General features: G+C 42.4%; 1 protein-coding gene across 4 annotated transcripts; it reads left to right on the plus strand.

Annotated features, from left to right (window-relative positions):
• Window positions 1-307: 307 nt before the first annotated feature.
• On the plus strand, window positions 308-23,135 carry PRPF40A (pre-mRNA processing factor 40A). 4 transcript variants are annotated; one of them, XM_086750468.1, is made up of 26 exons: window positions 308-790; window positions 2,107-2,244; window positions 5,216-5,296; window positions 8,121-8,151; window positions 8,391-8,413; window positions 9,966-10,067; window positions 10,171-10,281; window positions 10,758-10,878; window positions 11,472-11,496; window positions 11,875-12,171; window positions 13,067-13,175; window positions 14,132-14,196; window positions 14,848-15,012; window positions 15,681-15,789; window positions 16,250-16,400; window positions 16,744-16,877; window positions 17,272-17,386; window positions 17,532-17,635; window positions 17,811-17,927; window positions 18,441-18,578; window positions 19,257-19,352; window positions 19,832-19,918; window positions 20,006-20,102; window positions 20,204-20,265; window positions 20,922-21,050; window positions 21,980-23,135. In XM_086750468.1, exons 1-26 carry the CDS (start codon window positions 428-430, stop codon window positions 22,070-22,072), a joined length of 3,063 nt encoding a protein of 1,020 aa, XP_086606594.1. In that variant the 5' UTR covers window positions 308-427; the 3' UTR covers window positions 22,073-23,135. The 4 variants fall into 4 exon arrangements, with proteins under 4 accessions (XP_086606594.1, XP_086606596.1, XP_086606595.1 ...); XM_086750470.1 differs by having other exon boundaries at window positions 9,990-10,067; XM_086750469.1 differs by having other exon boundaries at window positions 17,544-17,635; window positions 21,980-22,134.
• Window positions 23,136-23,727: the final 592 nt, after the last annotated feature.

Here is a 23,727-nt window from a genome sequence, read left to right on the forward strand (position 1 = left end):
AGGGGAGAGCGGCTGGCCCCTCCCGATTCACTTGAGCTGCTGGCGAATAACGCGCTGGGCGCTTCCCCCCCTTCTCTTTCCGACGCTCGTGGCGCCGCCCGGCCCCCAGCGCTCCGCCCCCGGCCCACGTGAGCCCTTTCCCAGCGTTCCCTCTGCGCGGCCCCCGCCGCAGCCGCTTCCTCCCGCGCCAGCTCCGCGGCCCGCCGGGCCCGCGCCCCGTCCACCCGTCGGCAGGGGCCCGCTCTCGCCGCGAGCCTCCTCTACTCGCCGCCGCGGCTCCGGTTTGACCCGGCCTTTTTTTTTTTCTTTTTCCTCCGAGGCGGGGCCTCTCTCCATCCGCCCGGTCCTTGCCTCCCGCCAGCGGCTCCGAGCGCCGACGCGAGGAGTAGGCGGAGAAGAGCACCTCGCGGCGAGGCCGGCGGCCAAGATGTCAGGTGCGGACTCGGCGGCGGCGGCTGCCACCGCCTCCCCGCAGCCGCTCCCGTTCTCCTTGCCGAAGCCCCCTCCCCTCATGCAGCTGACGCCGGGGGATGCCGTCCGCCCCGTAGCTTCCGCCGCGGACCAATCGCCGAAGAGCACCCGACTGGCGGGCCGTCCGGATTGGCCAGCCGGGAAGCCAGTCAGCCTGCTGGCCCCGCTGCTCCCGCCCCGCGGGGAGCCCGAGCCGCTCATGCCCTTTGGCCCCTCGTCGCGCCAGCCACTCAGAGGGCGCCTTCTTGGCAGGTGCAGCGGGGGCAGCCTGCTGAGCCCCTCGATGCGGCCCGGCGGCGTCGACCGCGGCTCCCTCATGGTGAGTGGGGGGCTCCGGCGGGGGTCGAGGGGGGAACGGCCCGGGCCGCGCCTCCGTGCCCACCCGGCCCCGTCGGGCTGCTCGGGCCGGAGCCGCCTCCTCTTTGTAGCGTGAAGTGAGGCGGGGGGGGGAGCGGCCTGGCGGGCTTCCGGCTCCGGGGGCGGCGCGTCCAGCCCCGGGAGTGGGTGTGCGGCGGAGGGGCGGGGAGGGGAGGGGAGGGGAGGGGAAGCTCAGCCGGTGCCCTTCGCGACGTACGAGCCCCCCAGCAGGCGGGGGCTGGTTGGTGACAGGCGGCAGGCGGGTGACAGGTCCCTCGGAAAGGGGGAAAAACCGCGGTGAGGCTCGGGGGAGGGTCTGAGGAGACGCTGTTCTGCCGCCTCGGGTTGTTCGGGCGGCATCTGAGAGGCGGCGAACGGGCCGGCTGTCACTGCGCGGCTTGTCAGGCTCCAGGATGCGGCAGCGGATCCAGGATTGCATCCGGAAGTTTCACGCTTGCCCAGTTTTTTATTTCTTTGTGTGAGCCACCCACTCCCAGCTTCAGAGAGTCTGCTGGTACAAAGAAATCATAGAAAACTTGGCTTTGAACCTATCAAAAATAACTTTTTTTTTTTCTGCTAAGGACCTTTCCAAAATGGTATTTTGCTTAAGAGTAGTTTTCCTGTTAACAAACTAGTGCAGTTTTCTAACGCCTTTCTGTATGTGTGTATTTAAGTTATATATTCTTCAAAGTAAAACGTTTCCAGGGTTTGTCCTAAGGTACTCTTAGAGCTGTTGCTTATGAGCAGAATAGAAAGCTCTTAATATATTTTTGTAATTAAAAAAAAAAACCAGGAAAAAGTGCCCGTATCCATTTTTGTACTAGCAGTGTGACTGTAGCAAGTATTAGAACAGCAGCAGGATTGACGTTTTCAGGAGAACGCAGACAGGGGTGGCAGGCAGTGTAGAGGCTGTTTCAGACTTTAACTTCAGGAGAGGAAGGTGTTTTGTTTCTGATTGACTCTTGTACTACGAGGTTTCTTGGGTTAATCATAATTGGGTGGAAGAGCGTACAGAAATAGTTGCATTCCTGGTTGGTTTTGGTTTTTTTTTTTCCATTTGAATGTTAGTTTTGAAATTTTAAATGGATTTGTTAATTATGATTAACTCTGGCTCTAGAGGACCTAAAAGAGTGAACGATCTCGCTTGCTGTTTTGCAGTATTGAACAGAAATTGCCCAAATAATTTTCAGTTCCTTGCTGAGCATGTTTATGTCAGTAATGCTTTTGTGGGGTTTTTTGGCTTCGTGCTGATTTTTCTTGTTTGCTGCTGTCTTTCAGATGGGACACCCAGGCATGCCACACTATCCTCCCATGGGAATGCACCCTATGGGTCAGAGACCGCCAAATATGCCGCCGGTTCCGCACGGAATGATGCCTCAGATGATGCCACCCATGGGAGGACCACCAATGGGGCAGGTAAGGCAGTTCTACAAGATTCTTTTTTTTTTTTTTTTCCTTCTTCCCATAATGGTGCCAGATAATCCCTGAGGTAGGTAAGTGTTGGTGAGGTTAATAACTTGGGGTATTCTGTGCCACAGTTCCCATCCGTGCAGAAACTCTTCTCATTTGTAACTGGTAGTTGAGACACCTCGTGTGTAACTTTAATTGCAAATAGCCATAGGTACGAATCCAGAATCTGCTTTTTCTTAGAGCTTTTTGGTAGTTTTCTTTAGATTTTGAAGAAGTAAGGGTGTCTTACTAATACGTACAAGAAACATAAAGTAACGGCTCTTTTCAGAGGTAGTCATGGTAGAGAACTTCATGGGTTTTTAATTCTTGGCCAACTGTTATATCTGCATGGATGAAAATTATAGGGAGATACAAGGGAAGAAATAATTACGATTTGAATCTTTGCAGGATTCCTTCTTGAATCCTAGGGAGTGGTTTACAGTTCTGTGGAATAAACTGCTGTTGCTGGTGTCGTGTGATTGAAAAATAATCTTTGCCATTCAGACTGACAGGCGTGAACATGGCTTGACGGGTAGCCGGAATCACATTGGGCAAAGCTTTTTATTTCAGTAACCAAAGATCCCTTCCCATGTTCTCTCTGATTAAATTCTGAACTCCTAAAAGAAACAATTCTCGTTCTGGATATAATAAATCTTCTAGTGGTACTGCTTGTGGTGATGGTTTACATAAGTAGAAACTGAGTGGCATCGACTAAACCAGAGGGTTAGAGCAGACCAGAGCAGACAGAGGATGGCAAGAAATATTAACCCTTTGAGAGCAGCCCCCAGGGTCGTGCTGGCACCTCGTGCTGGCTGTCTTCCTTTGCAGTTACCTTGGATAGAGCATGGATCTTGGTTTTTTTCCTGGTTTTTGTTTTGTTTTGGTTTTTTTTTAACCTGGTGTATAAAGGCTTGGTAGGAGTAACGCAGTTCTAAAATATGAGGAGGATTTGACCGTTAGCGTGAGCCTTTGTGCGTGTTCATTAGAAACTTCAGTAGCAATTCTATTTTATTCCTCTACTTAACAGGTCTTTTGTAGCTTCTGTTCCACTGCTCTCTCTCTCGTGTATTGACTATTTCAATCTTTAATATTTTAGTGAGCAATGTAGAGAACTCGGGACTTTCTGGTAGATGTAGAGCCAAAACCTGAAGATAAATGGCATGACGGAGAGCGGATGAGAGGCGCAGTTACCCTGCGGCTGAAGGATGGGACACGATGATGATATTCTCACACCTGAACTATTGTGCTGGAAATGTCAGCCCGTGTTGTCTTGTTTCCTTGAGCGATAAGCTCTTCCTTCCAGCAGATATCGGAGGTTCATTTGTGAGGCTTTGCAGGGGGGCATGTTTTGTGTCTTGTTTCCTCCTTTCTGAGGTGAAGCCCTGTAGGACAGGTGACTACTTTGCATGGAGAATAGCAACAGCCTCCTGTCAGCATCATTCAGAGGAAGGTCTTTTGGAAAAGAATTAGCTCTCCTTCCCATTTTTTTTTTCCTTTGCTGACTTTGGGTTAGTGTTACGTAGAAACTGAGCAGAGCGCAGAGTTTCTTCAGGACCTGAGCCAGGGCTTTTAAGAAGTTTCACATGCTGAGAGCCCCCTTAGTTGCAAGGGGCAAGAGTGCTTTCTTCTCCTGCTTCTACAGGATGGCGAGGAATAGGAGGGGCCGCCTTCCAGTCTTTCCTTCCTCCCTCACCCTCCCAAGAAAACCTTGTGGATTTGAGGGTGGAGCAGTAGCCCTACCACATATCCCTCTCTCCGCACGAGATGCAAGATGAGGAGAGTGGTAACCTGGTGCTCCCTGAAGATACAGGGGGATGGGGTCACTTGGCCAGCCTGCCAAGGACAATAAAGGTAAAGGGGCATGACCAAAAGGTTGAAGGGGGTTGACTTCTCCACACCTGTTTGGGGTGAGTGGCCAAAAGTTCATGTTCGTAATGACCTAGATTACATTTTTTGTTCATTTTGCTGCCTTTTTATGGCTTGTTAGTTCTTAAAAGCCAGGATCAGCAAAAATAATGGGAACCACGCAACATATTGAACACTTTCAGTAGTACTTTTGACATGTTTTCAGTGCATCACTTCACCGAGGCATAACTTCTGCCTACCTGTCCCTTTGAGACTATAAGCATTAGTGTTTGAGCAAAAGCTAGCTTATCTGAGTAGCAGTTCTGTGGGGTTTTTCGGTCTCATTGGGCGCTCAAAAAACTCAGGTACAAGTCTAGACTCAGAGTTTTCGTTTCTGTGTTGTGGTATGTCGCCATTACCGAGTTCACACTGTGGCATGGTGTAATACTGCATGTCTATATTAATGGTTTTTTTTCCAGACCTTTAAAAAAATGGTTCAGGACTGTTTTAGAGCGTTGATGTTTAAGTTTAGTAGCTGTCTTCATCTTGAAGTTGTTTGCAGAAATTCATTCTTCTAGTGTCCCTGTAAAGTGTTTCTTCCTTTTTGTGAGGTACGAAGAAAGGGAGACAGGCTGGAAGTTGTCAAAAAGTGTGAGCAGAACTCATCTTAAGTTCTGAGTTTACCTTTCCTTTGTTTAGTTTGTTCTGTATGGACTTGGAATTTTGCAGAAATCTTTCCCAGCCTTTATTTTCCCCGCTTTAACTTAGGATTTCAGTAATAGCTTATTGACGGATCACACAACTTATCATTTGCTGATGTTCTTTTGTAGTTTAAATGATCGTCTTTATTAATATTTCCTATCAGACTTTGGAATAGTGTAGACATGTTATTCCTAATGTCCATTTTGTAGGAGTGTAGTGGAAGGAATGAGAATTCTACAAACCTATCTTACTTCTTGTTGACAAGTGCTTAAAAGAGTTTTTTGGATTAAAAACTAGTACGAAGTAATTATTTTTAAATAAAAATATAAAAATCCTCATATTTTATGTTTAAAATATCATGAAATATATCTGAAATACTGTTTATTTATAGATGCCTGGAATGATGCAGTCGGTGATGCCTGGAATGATGATGTCTCACATGTCCCAGGCTGCTATGCAGCCCACAGTTCCGGTGAGTTTAACTAACTTTTCTGGTTTTTTAAAGGTCTTTGTGTCAGTTGCTGTTGTTACTTCAGCATGGGTATGCCTTCGTTTTCTTGAGTTGGATTAGGAAAAAGGTATTGGTAATTGCAGTGAAGTTTGATCTAGCTCTTGAGTTATTGTGAAAAGTAAGGTTTCTGCAAGAGGTGGAGCTACTGATGCTTGGTATCCTGTGGATTTTCAACAGTCTTTGAACTCTTCTCTGTATCTGTGTCTGCTTTTCCCTTCTCTTTTTTTTCTCTGGATTCTGCTTCCCACAGTGTTTCCCACACCCCTAGCCTCCTCCCTTATCCCACACCTGCTTGTAGCTTGGCAGGAACCCGTGTGAGCTCTGGCTGTTTGGAGGGCGGGCTGATTGTCTGACCACTATATATCTGATTTTTCCTAGAAGTTTCTGAAACTCAGCGCGTTTGAGCTCTTGAGTAAAGTTTGCTGAAATCGGTAAAAGATGTGAAGAAGGTATTTGGGTGGAAATGGAGAGGGAAGAGTTAACAGATATTACAGATGAAGTCTCTCTGAAGTGGGAAAGGCTAAATTTCTTTCCTGTTAACTTAATCTCTTCTGAGATTTAAAGTAATTGTAGTTGATACACTGAAAAACAGTTATTTCCACTTAAATTTAGAAGTACATTATTTTTTTTATTTTCTTACCGTGCAGATACTACCTCCCCAAGTCAGACTTCATCCTTGTAGAACTCTGACTTTTTCTGTAGTGCTAAGCACAAAACCTTTGCTACTGCTTTTATTGATTATTTTAAAGAATCAATTGGTTAATACTCATTTTTTTCGTTAAAGGTTTGCTGAAAGAGATCTTTAATTCATCTACTAAATATGCCGTGTGGATGCGTTAAGCAGTCCATCCACTCCCTGAGAAATGAGAGAAAAATCACAAAGATAGAAAATTACATGTACTAGGTGACTGAGAATTCGTACCGGAGGAGGGATGTTAATTATCCTAACGGTGGAGAAAAACTCAAGTCTAGTGCTTGGGCTTTGTCAGACACTGCAGAATCTGCCTGTTAGTTACAAGTTTGTTTCTCACTGCTGTTCTCTCTTTAATGCAATGTTGAGTGTGTGTCACAGCCTTAGTGTAATTTCAGTAAGAGTCAGTAAGTCCTTAGGAAAATTCTCGGGAACCATGCTTCATTAGTTCTTGTGCTCATGTAGCTGCTTCCTAATGCGCTAAATATTTTGGAAGCTACTGAGTAGGAAGGATGTTAGTGATTTTTGTCCATTTCCCATCCAGAAGTTACGAATTTCTGACAAGTGGTGATGATGGAAAATTTTGAAAGAATTTCAGACCTTCAGAGAAGAATCTTAAAAATGCCATGGCCAGAAGAAACTTAAAAGAGGAGGGAGGGATCAGCGTTAAAGTCAGTCTAATTCTGAGTTCTACTCTATATTTTTACGTCTTTTGGCAAGAAGGCAGATCATTTGGTTTTCTAATACTGGACTGGGAATAAGTTCTGATTGCATTTAGTCTGTGGCTATGTGGTATTTAGGAGGTGAAGTAGCACAGGGCTCCAGCTTTTAATTTTGCCCTTAAACCCTCTCAGCAGTGCTAGCAGGAGCTCAGACCTTTGTGCGTGTATAGGAGAAGGCATTTGTCTGTCACGGCAGCTTTCGTGTACCTCTCTGCTATCACGTGTACCACAGCCTGAAAAGTGTTTCAGAAATAAAAGAATGATTTTACTGCTTCCTAATTTAAAATAATTCGTAGATGAGTAAAAAATTGTGACCTTCTTTGCAGCCCTGATGATTTGCTTGGTAAATTTTGTGAGTTCAAGGACTTGTTAATAGTTTTGGCTGTGATGGAAAATACCTTCTCCAGGTGCAAAATACAATCGGGCGCTCACTGAGGCGAACTGAATGATTTGTGCTGATGTCAGAGCTCTTTGGTCTTGACTGTTTCACCCGAGTGTGGAGGTCTTTCAGACCGCTCCTGTGCAGGTTCACTGTCTGTTCTGTGAGCTACAGAAGTGTTTGCTTCCAGAAAGCTGATCAGAACCGGTGTCATTCTTAAAAGTGATTATTTTAGCCAGATTAGTGCTCTTGCAGTACATAGGCAGAAGAAAAGGAACGTGTCAGAAGGATTATTGACTGGAAACGCAAATTTCATTACGGCCTTGCTCGACTGACAGTGCTGAACACTCACAGACGCATGCACGCACAGAGTAGGTGAAACGTTTTAATACGCAGAATGCGCTTTAAAGGCCTGCGTTCTGTTGGTTATTCACCTGGTTTAGTCCTGTTGGATAATACCAAACATAATTGGTCTGATATCATTTCTCTTTTTATCAGATTTTGCTTTTTTTTTACTTTAGGAGTTTTTTTGTAAAGTTTGTAGAAGAGAGCTGAAAGATAAACCCTAGCAAAAGATAAGCATGCAGGCCATATTTTTACCCACAGAAAAAGGAGATTGGGAAAACTCTATTTAAATTCTGTTAATCTTCTTCCTTAGTTTGAAAGAATTTCAAGAAGAGTATTTGTAAGAGCTAAAAGCCTACTAAGCTACATCAGCAGAAATTTCCTCCCCACCTACTCATTTGGGAGATAAAGATGGGTACTGGAATTATGGCAAGGGACCCGCTGGGGTAGTTTATTGTACATATTGCCTTTCTGAAAAGTATCGTGATGTTCTTAATTGCTTAGTTAAGGAGCAGTAATAATTAAAGGGATGGTGGGAAGCTAGGAATCTGTATTTGAGGCAGTAGAGCATTCTGTTGCTGAAAACTCTTGTTTGGATATGTACTGTATTTATTGATATACTTAAATGTCTGTTGATTGTTTCTACAGCCAGGGGTGAACAGTATGGATGCACAAGTAGGTAAGTATAAACAGTTTATTACCATTTCAAAATATTTCAGCAGAATTAGGTGAAGTAGTTAAAAAAAACAAGCAGAACTTTTCTGTAAAATGTGATGTAGCATATCAGTTACTGACATCTTCGTTGATTCCCAGATTTTTTTTTTTTATTTCAAACATGGATTAATAGGAGTATTTATATAGAAAAGTAAAGCAACCAACCCTTTTAAATTTTTGTTTTGTTTTATTTTATTTTTTTAGGTGTAACACCTCCTGGAACTCAGGTATGTGAAAACCAAAATTCTAACAGATCGTAATGGCAGGGTGGTGTTGTGTATGCATGGCTTTACAGGTTTAAAAGAAAACGTTGTCTCTTATTTTTCTTCTCATCTGGAGCTTCTTCGCTTACAGACTGTCAGTAATTAATAGCTAAAGTAGGTGTCTTTTCTGTTCTGTTTCCACTAATTTCTGAGCATTGCAGTCTGTTTGTTTCTAGTACTTCTGGTGTGCGGGGCAGCAATATGAGATGTTTCCTGTGATGTTGTTAGGTTTTGTTGCCCTACCTGAGCAGCAAGTGAATACTAGCCTCCATACCTATGTTACTTTAAAGCTCACTGGTTTCGGATTTAAATCCGCGCAGTGTTGGGCTAGATCATTAGGGTTTTATTTGCACTGAAGAAGACTGAAAGTTGTTCCTCTTTCTGTGTTTGGGGTTTTTTTTGTGTTGGTTTTTTTTTGGGGGGGGGTTATTGTTGTTGTTTTTTTTCCCCTTTTGTCCTTGCATATCAGTGACCAGTTTACAAGCAGATTTTTATTTGACTTAAATTTGGGTAACTTTTTGCCTGTTACATATTAATGATTGTTTTGCTTTGGTGCTTCTAATGTGTATAGCAGAATTCAGTAGGCAACGGTGAAGTCTTCATCACTGTTCCTTGGTGAACCTGTGCTTAGCGGGAGAGGCCAGGTCAAGGTTCTGCTATTGTTCGGTCCCGTGTGATTTATTGGAACCTTTTTTAGCATTGTCAGCTTACTGAGAGTTACCAAACACTTTAACAATAAAAAGAGAATAGCCTATATAGTTACCCATAATAATTTTGAAAACTTCACTCTATTTTTTGAAGAATATAAAGCAGTAACCTCAAAAGGATGGTTATCACCACTTCGTCAGTTTTGCTGTTCATTGGTAATTTAGCTTAACTTCCCCCAGGCCCAGATGTCTTGACATTATTTGAAATCTGCTTTTCTTAGTGTCTCCTTCCATGCTTGTGGGAACACAGCATAATTGAGTAGCTTAGGTAGGAATAAATATTGAGTAGGTTGCATGGAAGGTGATTTAACCGAGGTTGAACTTGTAAGCAGGATGGTGGCTTACAGGCCAAACTTAATTCGTTAGGTGATTTTTAGTAGTCTTCCACCATTCCATCAGGTGGGAAACAGCTGCCGGCACACAACTGGTGCTGTGTATCTTAACTTTGTATTGAGGTAGGCAGCTCATCTGGAAGCATGCCTGGAAACTGCCAATTAAAAGCACTGGGAAGGTAGTCCTGATTTCACACTGAACTCTTGAAATCAGGATCTTCTTGAAGCAAGTTGGTCTTAGGACTTTCACTTGCAGTTGTTAGGGCCCGATCACATTCGCTTTTACTTTCTTTTCTAATGGTAATTGGCTGCTTTGGATTGCTCAGTGGGAGGGGTGTTACAGAGACTTAATAGCTCGTGTCACAAAGTAGTTGTTTAGATTTCAGCTTGCTGTCTTTCCTTTGCTGCTGAATTATTTAGTATGTTTAATATACACATGCAAATGCAAAACAAATATTAACCAGAATGTCTTTTCAGAGCTCTGTTTTGTTTCGCCCTCAGACAACGCATCCCGTAGTTTGTGCAGCCCAGCAAACTGCCACAACCAACAGTTCTGTTAGTGAAGAGCACTCTAAACAGGTTTATCAGCTTTCCACTTCTATTTTAACGCTTTACTGGCTTCTGATAGTGTCTCCATCAGTGATTGTTGTTTGTCTTTAATGGTGTCTTGTATTTTTCCTAGAAATCTACATGGACAGAACACAAATCGCCTGATGGAAGAACGTATTACTATAATACTGAAACAAAGCAGTCGACATGGGAGAAGCCGGATGATCTCAAAACACCTGCTGAGGTAAACGAAATTCGGATAAAGATTACTGTACTGTGTGAGTTCGTGTGCACGCAAGAATTTACAACCATAACTATGGTGCAGGAGGATAGCTGTGCCAGTAGATTTGGTTGGTTTGTTTGTTTTTTTTCCTTATCCTGATAGGAGCACACTCTTAAAATAAAAAATGTGGCCAAAAATGTTTATATCACATTCCTTACGTTTTTGGAACTGGAAGCTGCAAAATGGACAAAACTCAACAGTTTTCATCAATTTTTAGATAAAATTTTTTTATTAGGCAGATTACTTTCTTTAATATTTAGATAACTAATGTGTTTGTTTATCACTAAGGAGGATTTTCCTTGGGAAATATATGCTTAATATTCGTTGATCCTTAAGTTATTTCTTGGCATAGTGTTTCTGGCTCACTTTTAGCTATCCTTTTAATTTTAAAACACCGTTGTAAGTTTGCTTTTGTGTTTCTGTTTTCTATCCATTAGCAATTGTTGTCGAAGTGTCCCTGGAAAGAGTATAAATCCGATTCTGGAAAACCCTACTATTATAATTCCCAAACAAAGGAATCGCGCTGGGCAAAACCCAAAGAGCTTGAGGATCTTGAAGGTAATGTTAAGAAAAATTAGTAGGGAGAGTGGGCAGTGAGTTGCAAGCTGTGCATATGCGTGACTTTTGGCAAAAAAAAATGGTATCAAAGCATAGCATCACACTTCTGTTAGAAATGAAATCTGCTGAAATAAGCTGTAGGTAGTAGAGTTAATGCAGTCTGGTATTTCGGTGGAGCAGTCTTGTCTCCTGTGTCCGCACCACCGTCCCTTTTTGTGTTACACCCTTCGTTATTTCCTTATTTAGTAGCAGCAGCAGCAGCTCCCCCTCGTGTCCCTGAGCAGGAACTGGATTAGGATGGGACATGCTGTGGCTGGTGCAGGGCTGTGTGCATGCTCTCTGTGTTGGCAATAGGTAGTGCTTCCAGTCTGCCTTCATTTTAGGGCTGTTGTAGGGTCTGAGTCTCACTTAGCTAGCAATCCTTTGGAACTTGTAGGGACTTAGTAGGGTTTGTGAATTAAAATTATTGGTAGTAACAAAAATATTTAAAGCTTTGCTTTTATTGAATCACATTACCAGTAACTTTTTACCATGCATATGTGAACTATTTTTGAAGCTATATTTTGATTGTTTTTTTCCCCTTTCTCCTCTAGCAATGATTAAAGCTGAAGAAAACAGGTATGTTTTTAGTGGCATGCTAATGTTTTTTACCTTAGGCTGACTATTGTTTCTTTAAAACGAAGTCTAATTCATGAATCTTAAAACATTCTCCTTGCAGCTTTTCATTTCAAATAGTGGCTTAATATATAAAACCTCAAATATTATATTCTAGATATCTTTTTAACTGTGATTGGTCTACATAGATATACAGTTTCAGTAAAGCATTTCCTTTCTCTGAGCTAAGATTGTTATGTGTTCTTCTGAGACACGGTCTTTGTAACTAGACCTAAAGCTCTTATTTCCTACTTTATTCACTTATTTAAACTGCAGCTTTCCCTAATCCATTAAGTTGTCCCGTGCTGGTATGTGACTGCTCCTGTTTTTTCATACCTGTAGCACAAAGCCTGACGAATCAACTCCAACAACAGCTGCTGCAGCAGAAGCAACAAACACAACCACCACAGCCACGACCGCTGCTGAAACTGCCGCGGCTGTTACTACCACCACTACGTCTGCGGCAGCAGCCTCCGACGCAGAATCTGCTGCAGCTTCTGTGGCAGAAGGTGAGAGCACTGGCACAGCTGCAGCTGAGGAGCAGGGACAAGCAACTTCTGCGCCCGCTGCGCAGGAACAGAGCGGAGAAACTGCAGCTAACGCAGCAGATGACTCTTCCAAGCAGGAGGCTTCAGCAGAGTAAGTGAAATTACAAAGCATGTGGCGTTGCTGCAGTTCTGTGTTTCTTCTGGGATCTGGTTTATCTTCAGTTGTAGGTGGCCAGGCTTCTTTGACAGTTAGCAGTTTTGTTCAGTGAAACGTGAACACGAATGGATGGCAGCAGAGAAGAGTGAGTAAGAAAGAGAGGAAGGAATGTTAAATCTGTTTTTAGAAAAATTAACATCCTCCCCCAAAACTCTTAAACCCTACAGAGAACACTTGTGCCTCAGACACTTCATAAATTTTTGATAGCTGTAAGAGTTTTCCTGAGGAACGTTGTATGCTTACTCTGTATGTTTCCTCTTCCATAGCTCTGTGCAATTCACTATCCTTAGAAGAAAATACAATACTAAATAGATATTTATCTCTTCCACCAGAAATGAAATCCCTTGTTTTTTAATAATGGAGAATTGATTATGTGGAGAATTATAGCTCATTATTTTTATCGTTCAAACAAAAAACACACACTGTGGGGGATTACAGCCAGCAGGAGATAATTAAGGGCAAGAGGCAGATTTTTAGGCACTCCTCTTTATATTTTTATATAATACATTAAAAATATTCTTGCTAAATTTCAGCATTATATTTTTATTAGTCACTTCTAGGTATCTTGAGCAGGTAGCCAATTGCATAAGTGATAATACTCTTCTGAAATAGTTTGCTTTTTTTGATCAGTTGTCTATGGTGTCTGTAAGGAGAAATCTTGTACAAATTGTGGTGTTTAGCGTATGTAGCATTATTATTTTTCTTCTAGTTCCTATTTTAAAAACTCATTCTATCGGATTATGGTGGTTTATGATTCTTCAGTGGCTCTAACTTAGGAAAAAATGCTTAAATAATAAAATTATTGATTTTTTTTTTTTTTTAAATGTAGCGCTGCTTCAAAGAAGGAGGACGACGATGCCCAACCAGTTAAAAAAACTTATACATGGAATACAAAGGAAGAAGCAAAGCAAGCATTTAAAGAACTGTTAAAAGAAAAGGTATTTCAGTCAACTATTCTTAATGCTTTTATTCAGCGTTAAAACTGCATTTGCCAGAAATTGCGAGATTTTTTTTTTTGTGAAGAATTTCTCACTGTTGTGGAAGAGAATTTCTGTACTAGACAGGAAATGAGGGAAAAGAATGCTACAGTGAAAATAATAGACAATTTAAACTTGTTTTCAGCTCTTTGGGTGAGTGGGCAGGTGCTGAGTTTTCATCGGGGCTCTCAGTTCAGTTTTTTCTTATTTTCTTCGTTTTACGTGATCCTCACACTGTAATGCAAACTTGTAATCTGGTCTTTGTCCAAAATTCAGACTGGAACGGTGAGTGGTTTGACAGACCGCTTCACTAGATGCTTCAGAGACAGACAGTGCAGAGGTCCATACGGAAGAAGGACAAATTAGATTTAGTATGCAGTGTGTTTCCATAAGCTGGCGTGGTTTAAAGACACAGTTTTCTTCCCTATGAAGTAATAACTCTAAAACTGTATTTAAACGTTGTGGAAATTATGGTTGCCAGTATTTTTGTCTGACAGTGAGGTACGCTTCTAATAAAAGTGTTGCCTGATTTTCTGAGCCCTCAATTTTTTAAACTTTATTTTAAAGGTGGAGATGAAGTGGGAGTAAAATGAGACTGGCTTTGATTTTTCCCTCAGAGTATGAGATCTGTTTGTAGTTTGCTTATGGAGTCAATATAATTGTATAGTAGACAAACTTCCAGAAGAATTTATTGTAGAAATGGCAAGAATCCCAAAAGTACCTTGTTTTGCTTTCCATGTTGACTGTTAATAAAATTAAAAAAAAAAAAAGTGACAAAGCCTCAAACCTCAAAAGCCTTAACCTCAAAAGCCTAGTGCTTTTTTTTTTTTTTTTTTTTCGAAGAGCTATTTTTCAAGGATTCTGTCCTTGTATGTTGATTCCATATCTGATTAGTTAATGATTTAATGTCTTCACAGCGAGTACCGTCCAACGCTTCTTGGGAGCAAGCTATGAAAATGATCATTAATGATCCGAGATACAGGTACTACTTGTTTCTTTCCTCACTGCGTTTCTACACAAATACCATTTTAGGTGGTCTGACTTTACTGATGTAAATTTTGGTTATAATCAATATTTCTGCATTTTTGAAAATGTGCCATTGTCAGGGAACTTGGTTCCTTTACTAGATAAAGAAATGCAAGTCCTAGGCTTAATTTTTCGCTTGGAAAAGATGTGGCAGTTGTTGGTTGTGTTCTCTGCTATTTATATTATTTTCTTGGGACTAAAAGCACGCATTTACAATGACGGAGCTGAAGACTTTCTAGGTTACTTTTTGAGATGAATGGCTGCTGTAAGCATTGGCAGAAAAGTGGTTTATACCAGTGATAAAAAAGTATTGTAATGTGAAATGTGTAAGTGCACCCTGAAAGAAAGCATGGTAGGAGCTTGTGTTTCATTATTAACTACTTTTATTAGTAAGCGCTTGTTTTTATTGCTTTTGATAAATGATCTTCAATTAATTCCTGAGGGAGAGACAGAGCGATGACTGACCATTTAGATGATATTTAGTTTTGTCTCAAAAATTTGAGTTGTTCAAATCTGTTTTATCTTTTGCTTCTTTGGTTTTGTTTTTCTAATTTAATTCCCTTTTGCATAATTGACATTGTTGTGTTCTTTTTTCTTTGATACAAAGTGCTTTGGCAAAATTAAGTGAAAAAAAGCAAGCCTTCAATGCTTACAAAGTTCAAACAGAAAAAGAAGAGAAAGAAGAAGCAAGATCAAAATACAAAGAGGCTAAAGAATCCTTCCAGCGTTTTCTTGAAAACCACGAAAAGATGACATCCACAACAAGATACAAGTAAGACCAATATTGAGTGAAGTTCCGGCCTTTACTAGTTTGCCAAGTTAATAATCACATCTTGCTGATTTGCTCTTGGTGAATGCTAGCCTTTGTATGTGATCAACCTGGAAAAGGCTCTGAATGAAACTTTTGTATTTAAGACACAGGCAAAAAACATCTCGAGTGATGTGCTGATAACGGGATGAGCTTCTAATAAATAGGAATGAAAGAGAACACTGAGGAGTTTTGTATTACATCTGCCATTCAGAACAAAGTAGTTCTGATAGCTTGTTCCTGGAGGTTCATGGGCGAACGGAAGTATATCTGACAAGCTTGTTGTTGAAAATTTCATACATCTGATTTCATGTCATGTTTGCTAGAACAGTGACCTGAACATGTGCTAGCCCTCAGATAAAAGTACTAATGTAACGCACTGCAGGTGAACTTCTCTTTCTGTGGAGAGAAGTGCATAGTGCCATCAGCTTTAATTTTTAACCATTTCCCTTTTTTATAAGAGATAGAAAGGTGTCACAGAAGATGTTTCCCAAGGGAGAGAATAAGGGAGATGTCGTACAAAAGGGTTACTACTTAAAACAGAGTTCATTGCTGTTACCGTAAGCCGGTGGGACAATTTAAGTCAGTGTTCACCAATAAATGATTTTTTGCTTTTTCTTTGTTTTGTACAGAAAAGCTGAACAAATGTTTGGGGAGATGGAAGTCTGGAATGCGATATCTGAGCGTGATCGTCTTGAAATTTATGAAGATGTCTTGTTTTTTCTGTCAAAGAAAGAGAAGGTAACTTTCTTTCAAACCTTTTTTTTAACTTGTTATCTGTAAATTAGTTTATACCTCTTAGTAAAGAAATCTTGCAAGCAGTGCAGTTCTGAGTGTTGTTCAGGGATGAAACTATCATGGGCTTGTTACAGAAAGCTGTGTTTCCTTTGACCTTGTTGCAGCACCGACAGCTTACTGAATTTACTGGCAGTTTCCTAGCAGTATCTCTGAAAGGTGAGCAGCCTTTGATCAGCTTTTCCCACCTGTCAGGAACAGTCAGAGTTACGTAGTAGTACTGAAATGGTTTATCTGTGGATCCAAGCGATAATAGTGTTTAGAAATTGTATGTAGGTCCAAATTGCATTACATTGCTTTGCGTGTAATGGAATGTTAATTTTGTGAGAACAAACTTGGAGTCATGTATTTTTTGTCTATACAACCTCAAATTTAACAACAACAACAAAATGCATTTTCTCCTCAGGAGCAAGCCAAACAGTTACGGAAGAGGAATTGGGAAGCTTTAAAGAACATACTGGATAACATGGCTAACGTCACTTACTGCACTACTTGGTCAGAGGCTCAGCAGTATCTGATGGACAATCCTACATTTGCAGAAGATGAGGAACTTCAGAGTATGTAAAAAGTTTGTGTTTCTTTTGGAGGAGGGAACGGAGTTGTCTTTAGTAGTGTACGACTCGCTCTTGCCCAGTCCAGAGCCGCTGTGACAGCTGCCGAGCAGCTTGTGTGAAGGAACCTGTCTTGTTTCAGTCTTAAGAGATGAATGTCAGCTTCAAAACCATTACTGATTAATCTTGATGATAAAGCAAAGGATACCTTTCGTGGGGATTGAACTGCCCTAGTAGTTGTTAGCTTTTGAAATTTGAAGAATTTCATCTCAAAGTAGAAGCTTTCTACAGTTAGTGGAAAGAAATACCTAATTTTTACTTTTATCGCTCTGTTGTTATCTGTTGCTAGACATGGATAAGGAGGATGCACTGATCTGTTTTGAGGAACATATCAGGGCACTGGAAAAAGAGGAGGAAGAGGAAAAACAGAAAAGTTTGCTAAGAGAAAGAAGACGGCAGCGTAAAAATAGAGAATCTTTTCAGGTTGGTGGACTTTCTTTTTCTATCCTGGACATGTCATGTGATTGGATATTCTATATGGGTTTTTTTATTTCTTAGAGTGGCTGACAGGTGCATATAATGCATCAGTTATCAGTGTTATAGCATTTTGTCTGCTGTGTAATATGTCTGTGTGCCAGAAAGCTGCAAGAGCAGGGGAAAGTAAGAGGAAATAGATTTGAATGGAAAGGTCATGCAATTAGAACATTGTAAATGGTGGAGGAAGGCAGGAACAAATAATAATGTAAAAAAAAAAGACTTTTTCAATCACATTTTAACCAAAATGGAATTCCTGTTCTCGAGAGTATCCATTCCAGCTGTTAGCCAAGTAAAAGTATGGTGAGTGACTACAAATTTCCATTTTGCTTGTATTTTGTAGCTATTTTTAGATGAACTGCACGAGCATGGACAGTTACATTCCATGTCCTCCTGGATGGAGTTGTACCCAACCATAAGCTCTGACATCAGATTCACCAACATGCTTGGTCAGCCTGGTAAGAATGCTGTCTCTTCCAGCCCTGTAGGCGGTAAGGTAAAGGTCTTGGATCTGGGGCAGAAAAGAGCAGGGTTATTTGTTTATTTTCTAAATGCCTGAAAAAATGCAGCTCTTGTATTAGAGCTAGCTTTTGACTTATCTAGTTTTTTCATCAGGATCAACAGCACTTGATCTTTTCAAGTTCTATGTTGAAGACTTGAAAGCGCGTTACCATGATGAAAAGAAGATAATAAAAGATATCTTAAAGGTGAGAGGGGAGAACGCTCCGTTATATGGCTGCTTCTTTTAATGCCGAATGTATCATTCCAGTGAACTCTTTGCTGCTGGGAGGTGGGATTTCACATTGTGTTAATGTCATGTGCATTAGCGCTGAAGTGAGAGTTCCTGACTTGCCTGATACCAAATAAACTATTTTCTTACAGGATAAAGGATTTGTGGTTGAAGTGAATACTTCTTTTGAAGATTTCGTTACGGTCATCAGTTCAACTAAAAGAGCTACTACTTTAGATGCAGGAAATATCAAGCTGGCTTTCAACAGTGTGAGTATTAATTTATAGGAATGTTTGAAAACTTACAATATGAAATCTCATGTAAAAACAAGAACTGGCACTTATCTTCACTGTATTGCTGTTACCTTCATAATATTTGAGAGAAATGTGCTTTAGAGTTGCTTATCCTGCTACCAGTTCCCAAAATAAAGATTGCAGAGGTATATCTTTATTCAAAACATTCAACTTGAGACATTCCGTGGTAGGAATTAAGTAGTGTTTTCTCATTTAAATGTAACTTTTCTCATTATGGGTTTTTTCTTTTAATGTGTGCATTTCTGTCGTTCTGACTTGCATGATGTAGTAACTATTTTAGATTCTGTTTGAGAAACAGCAGTTGCGTGCTTTAAAAATAGTTGGTTGATTTTCGTGTACGCCCAAGTGACTAATAGAAAACTCTAAAGGTGAACTGTCACTGGGCTTTCCAAAAATCCTGTTAAACTGAATTATTAGCCTTCTGTATTGATATTTTTCAAATGATCTTACAACTTTTGTTTGGTACAGCTGCTAGAAAAGGCAGAAGCCCGTGAAAGAGAGAGGGAAAAGGAAGAAGCTCGCAAAATGAAGCGGAAAGAGTCTGCCTTCAAGAGTATGTTGAAGCAAGCTACTCCTCCAATTGAACTGGACGCTGTCTGGGAAGATGTATGTATCATCACTTCAGCATGAAAGTCCTTCCAAATCCGTTTAGCAGGCTGCTGCCTGCTAATGCGTTTTTAAGTAAACCTAGATTCTCTAAGCTCTCAGTGTTTCTGTTTTTATATAACTTAAACCCATAAAAGTTGTCCTGTCATTCAGTAAGGTTTGAAATTTGAGGTGAATGTCTTCATTCTGTTGATACTTTTGTTTCAATACAATTTAAAACAAAACCAAAAAAAGCCTTAAACCCAACCAACAAAACATCCCTCGCTCCCCCAGGAAAAAAAACTGATCACACAAAGCCCCCAGACTTCATTTAAGCAGAGATAAAGCACTCTGCTTAGTTAAAAGCCTCTAACTTTGTTCTGGTAAGATAACCTTTAAAAACCTTTCCTCGCAAAGTATACCTTATATAAGAATGCGTGCTTTAACCAACCCGCATGGCTTAAATGGCGTGTGCAGGAAAAAACAGTCTGACTCCGCCTGCCTCCATCTGCTACCGTTACCGTTTTGCTGAAGACGGTTTTGGTTGTGAAGCTGGTATAAAAAAAAAAAAATTATTTCTCCAGTCGAAAAAGCCATTGTACTGTCACAAGGCTAAACTTTTTTTTAATTAGTATTATTTTTTTTTTATTTCTGAATGGCTGTATTTCATATTAGTACTTAATTGCTGTTTTTCTACAGATCAGAGATAGATTTGTGAAGGAGTCAGCGTTTGAAGACATCACTCTGGAGTCTGAAAGAAAAAGAATATTTAAAGATTTCATGCATGTACTAGAGGTAATGATTACTTTACTTTTTCCTGGTTAGAACATATACCAAAAAAATATTAGCTGACTGATTATTAAATTGTGTGGGAAGAGAGAGAGATTTAAGAGAATTCTAGTGATTTCTGTTACAGTGGACAGTCCACGTTACCTAAAATTAATGGATACTAAAACCTCGTTTTAAAAGTAAGGAACTGAAGAAACACATTGAAGTTACTTGGTATTGTTTGATACACGGTTGGTCTTTTAATCTACTTCCTGACAAGAATTTCTGGAAGTTAACATCAAAATTTCCTGGTTTATTTTAGAAAAACTGTTTATTGCCGTGATTCCATTCAAAATGGGATGAAGGTGGAAATAGAACTCCTGCAGTATTTTATTTTTTTAACCTCTGCTAGCTGTAGATGCCTTGTAGATGATAAGAAACATCGTTACAGTTCCTTGCTGTGTCCTGTAGACCAATTATAACGTTTTCCTTCTCTTGTACCCTAGCACGAGTGTCAGCATCATCATTCAAAGAACAAGAAACATTCTAAAAAGTCTAAAAAACATCACAGGAAGCGATCACGTTCCCGTTCGGTAAGGTGTTCCGTGATGTCTTATATTCTACTTCTGTAACTGTTCGTAATGCTGCCGCCTCCTAACCTCGACGTTTTGTATCTCAAGGGCTCGGAGTCTGAGGATGATGATAGCCACTCGAAGAAGAAAAGGCAGCGTTCAGAATCTAGATCAGTTTCTGAGCGTTCTTCCAGTGCAGAATCTGGTATGAGATAGTTTGGTTTGGTTTTTAAATTAATGTTACTGTTCCTTTGCTGAGTCTTTATCGTTTTATTGATGTATTCCTGTTTCTCCATACTTGTGCAGAGAGAAGTTACAAGAAGTCAAAAAAACACAAGAAGAAAAGCAAGAAGAGAAGACATAAGTCTGTAAGTGCCGTTAACTTTTTTGAGTTGGCTGCTGGCCACCTTGACACCTCAGGCTATCAGTGATCCTTTTCGGGCTCCTGTAATCATCCAGCTGCTTTCTGTAACTTCTGAGCAGTTAGCCGTGCCCTTCGGGGAACGGCGCTCGCAAGGAGGGAGGGTATGAGCTGTCAGCCGTGCAGTGAGGTACTAGTGCTGAAGGGCCGCAACGCGAACGGGGTGACGTGGAATAAAGCCAGTCGTGCCCTCGAATCCCCCACAACGGTTACCAGTGCAGCAGGAGCGCAGCAGCGTTAAACTGTTCGAGTATGGCCAAACAGCAAACGTTTCCCAGATTTCGCCCTTTGCAGAGATCTTACTTGTGCACAGAAGAGATTCCTGGTGTGGCACCCAGCGTGCCCCGTCTCCGCACGGACCGCGAGTGGTGAAAGTTCTTCCCTGTTGAACAAACCTCTCTCCTTTTCTTTTCCAGTCGCTTTAGTCGTGTTTTTGCAGTACTTCTGCCATGGATGTGTTTAATTAGTAGCCGCATTAAGCAGTCTTTCTAATGTGGCCTACACTGAAATGAAGTCAGACTTCTCTGAGGTGTGGGTATTCTATAAATTAATATTTAACATATTTCATGTCAATGCTTAATTATTTCCCCTTTATTTACACAGGATTCACCAGAGTCTGATACTGAACGAGAAAAAGACAAAAAAGAAAGAGATAGCGAAAAGGATAGAGCTAGACAAAGATCTGAATCAAAACATAAATCTCCTACTAAAAAACGGCCTGGAAAAGATTCTGTAAGCTTCCCTGTTTCTTTTTTCTCCAGCGCTTTGGGCCTCATGGGGTGCTGTAGTGCGGCACGCAGGCTTTATAGATGTCCCTTAGGGTGCTGCAGCTTTATTTATGTTCCAGTTCCGTTTGTGTATGAAAAGGACCCAACGTTCAAGCAGAGCTTCATCATACGGATCCTGTGCCCTCATTTCGTGTTTTGTTACTGATGTGTGAAATTACTGCCTGACCGGATGCTCTGTGCCGTTGCTCGCTGGTGTGGAGCATGAGTGCGGCACGTCATTTGTAGACAGCGCTGAGGGGTGGTCCGTGCTGTGGCAAAGCAGTGTTCATGCAGTAATTTTAGAGGCTGACACCGGAAAAAAATGTGAGGGGAGCCAAGTTCCCCGATCCTTGCGCTTTTCAGGCCGCCCTGTGGCAGCGTGCTGGTGACTGCAGCCCTGCTCTCTTAGAACAGCGTTTTCAAAGACAGATGCAGGTGTCTGAATGAAAAATACCGACTTCTTACCGTTCTTTTGAGGTCTCTCTGGGGGAGTTATTTGCCTCGCTCTGGTTATTTGGATTGTGGTGGTGGCGTCCTTCTGGGTAACGCCCCGCGTGTTCCGCCTTCCGAGCGGACACAGGAGGGCAGATGTCTGCTTTTTATATTATCTTCTTAAAATAAGCTGCTTTGGCCTCCAGGCGCCTTTGAGAAAGCCAGTTACGTGGCCTAACGCGCGCATTGTCTGTCGGGAACGTGAACTCAGGTGTGAGTGAGCAGTGGCAGCCCGCAGGAGGATCTCAGCTCAGCTTGCGCTTTCCCCGCTCGTTCCGGCCGCTGCCGCCGCTCGCGGGGCCCCGGAGCGCGACGCCGAGCGGCCGTCTGTGCTGTGAGGGTACCGCTGGGGCCAGCACGAAGGTAAATCCTGCTTCCCGCTAACCGTGCTTCTCTCCGCAGGGGAACTGGGATACTTCCGGCAGCGAGCTGAGCGAGGGGGAGTTGGAAAAACAGAGGAGGACTCTTTTGGAACAACTGGATGAAGATCAATGAGAACGTTATTTATACCAAATATGTTTACATTGCGGCATAATAAAAGAAACCGATGTCTAATTCAGGGCGTGGGTTCTGCTATCCTGAGTTCCATTGTTGAAATAACAGTGGGGTTTTAATTTTACCACATCCATACATCCCAGTTTCTCTAAGTACGGGCCTGGCATCAAACGTAGAAAAGGGAGTGAGATTCGGAGCGCAAAGCTGTGTGTGTCCTGGGCCTGCTGGCAGGAGGGAGCCCTGCACAGGGGACGCCGCCACGGCAGGCGGCTCCCCGCTCGCTGCCTCGTGGCTGCAGGCCCAGGGCGGCGTTGGCACCTTTCTCGCGAAGCATCGCTGCAGCACGATCTTTTCCTAGAAAGGTGGCAACGGGGTTCTCCTGGCCGACGTAGGCAGATAAAATTTCACTTTTAGGAAGAGATTGTTAATATAGTTTCTCGTGGTTTAATTTGTTTTATGGATTTTTTTTTTTATTATTATTTTTGGAAAGGGGAAGGCAATGAAAGGGGAGTAACGAATCCTCTTCTTGATCTGTACTGCAAAAAAACTCGCAGATATTGGAATTGCTCTCCTGTGAACTGTGGCACTGGCCAAACTGCTGTTGAGCTTTTTTACGAAGCAGAAGCCTTGACTTCCTGGCGATTGTGTCCGAGCACCGGCTCGGAGCGTGTTTTCTCAGTAAATTCTGGAAGGCCTGGCAGCACGGTTGGCGGGGACGGGAAGGGCCCTTCGCTGCGGTGCCAGCAGAGGGTGCTCCCTGTCACAGCAGCACCCTTGAAAAAAACTTTAAAATCCCTTTATGAATGAATCTCTGTGTGTTGCCTTACAAACCTGTTGGAGATTGTGCCACCAGCTTCGGCAGCAGCCGCCTCCAGAAGGTCCCTTACCGAGGGAGAGGGAAGAAGCGGGCGCCCCGTCTCTGCCTGTCGGTCGCCTGGGGCCAGTTTGCTTTGCCAGCCCTGCTCGGTGACAAGCCGCGGCCGCTGCGGTACGCGTGCGGGAACCTCGCTGACGGGAATATTTTTGTACATTTTTATCGATTATTAAACCTTGTCTTCTAGTGTCTACTAGTATTTATTTCCAGTTTGAAATACTCTGTACGGCACTGGTGAAGCATTGCTGCCTGCTGCCTGTTGGATTTAAGCAACGTGTGCACTCGCAAAAACTCCGTGAAGCCCGATTTAGAGTTCAGCTTCCTTTCCCGTGCCTTTCTTTCCCAGTGTGACAGCTGTACTAGCGCAGACAGCCCCACAGGTCTGATTCATGCAGCGTATTTTCCTGCTGGGCGGTTACGCGGCTCTTATTCTTGGGACTGCTCTGAGATTGCCGTAGTCATTTGAAGTACAAAGTGCTGGCGCCAGCTGCTGGGCCGTGCTCAGCAGGACGTGTTTGAGGGAGGTGATGCCGGATTTGCAGGGTGCTCGGGACAGAGTGCGGCACGACATCGGTGTTTGTTCGCAGAGTGCGTGGTAGCTGCTCACTGCCCGTCACGTAGCGGGGAAAAATACTGAGTTTGGCCAAAAGGGACTCGCAATTCTGCGTACGCAGCGGTGTCTCACGTCCAAATCAGGGAAGCTGCGGAAGCGTGGGCAGCGGCTTTGTCGCAGAGTCCCCCGTAGCGAGTGGACAGCGCTTGGGGCTCCCAGGACCACTTA

Source organism: Chlamydotis macqueenii, chromosome 6, assembly GCF_036417535.1.
Source record: "Chlamydotis macqueenii isolate bChlMac1 chromosome 6, bChlMac1.mat, whole genome shotgun sequence".
In the NCBI taxonomy this organism is placed as follows: domain Eukaryota; kingdom Metazoa; phylum Chordata; class Aves; order Otidiformes; family Otididae; genus Chlamydotis; species Chlamydotis macqueenii.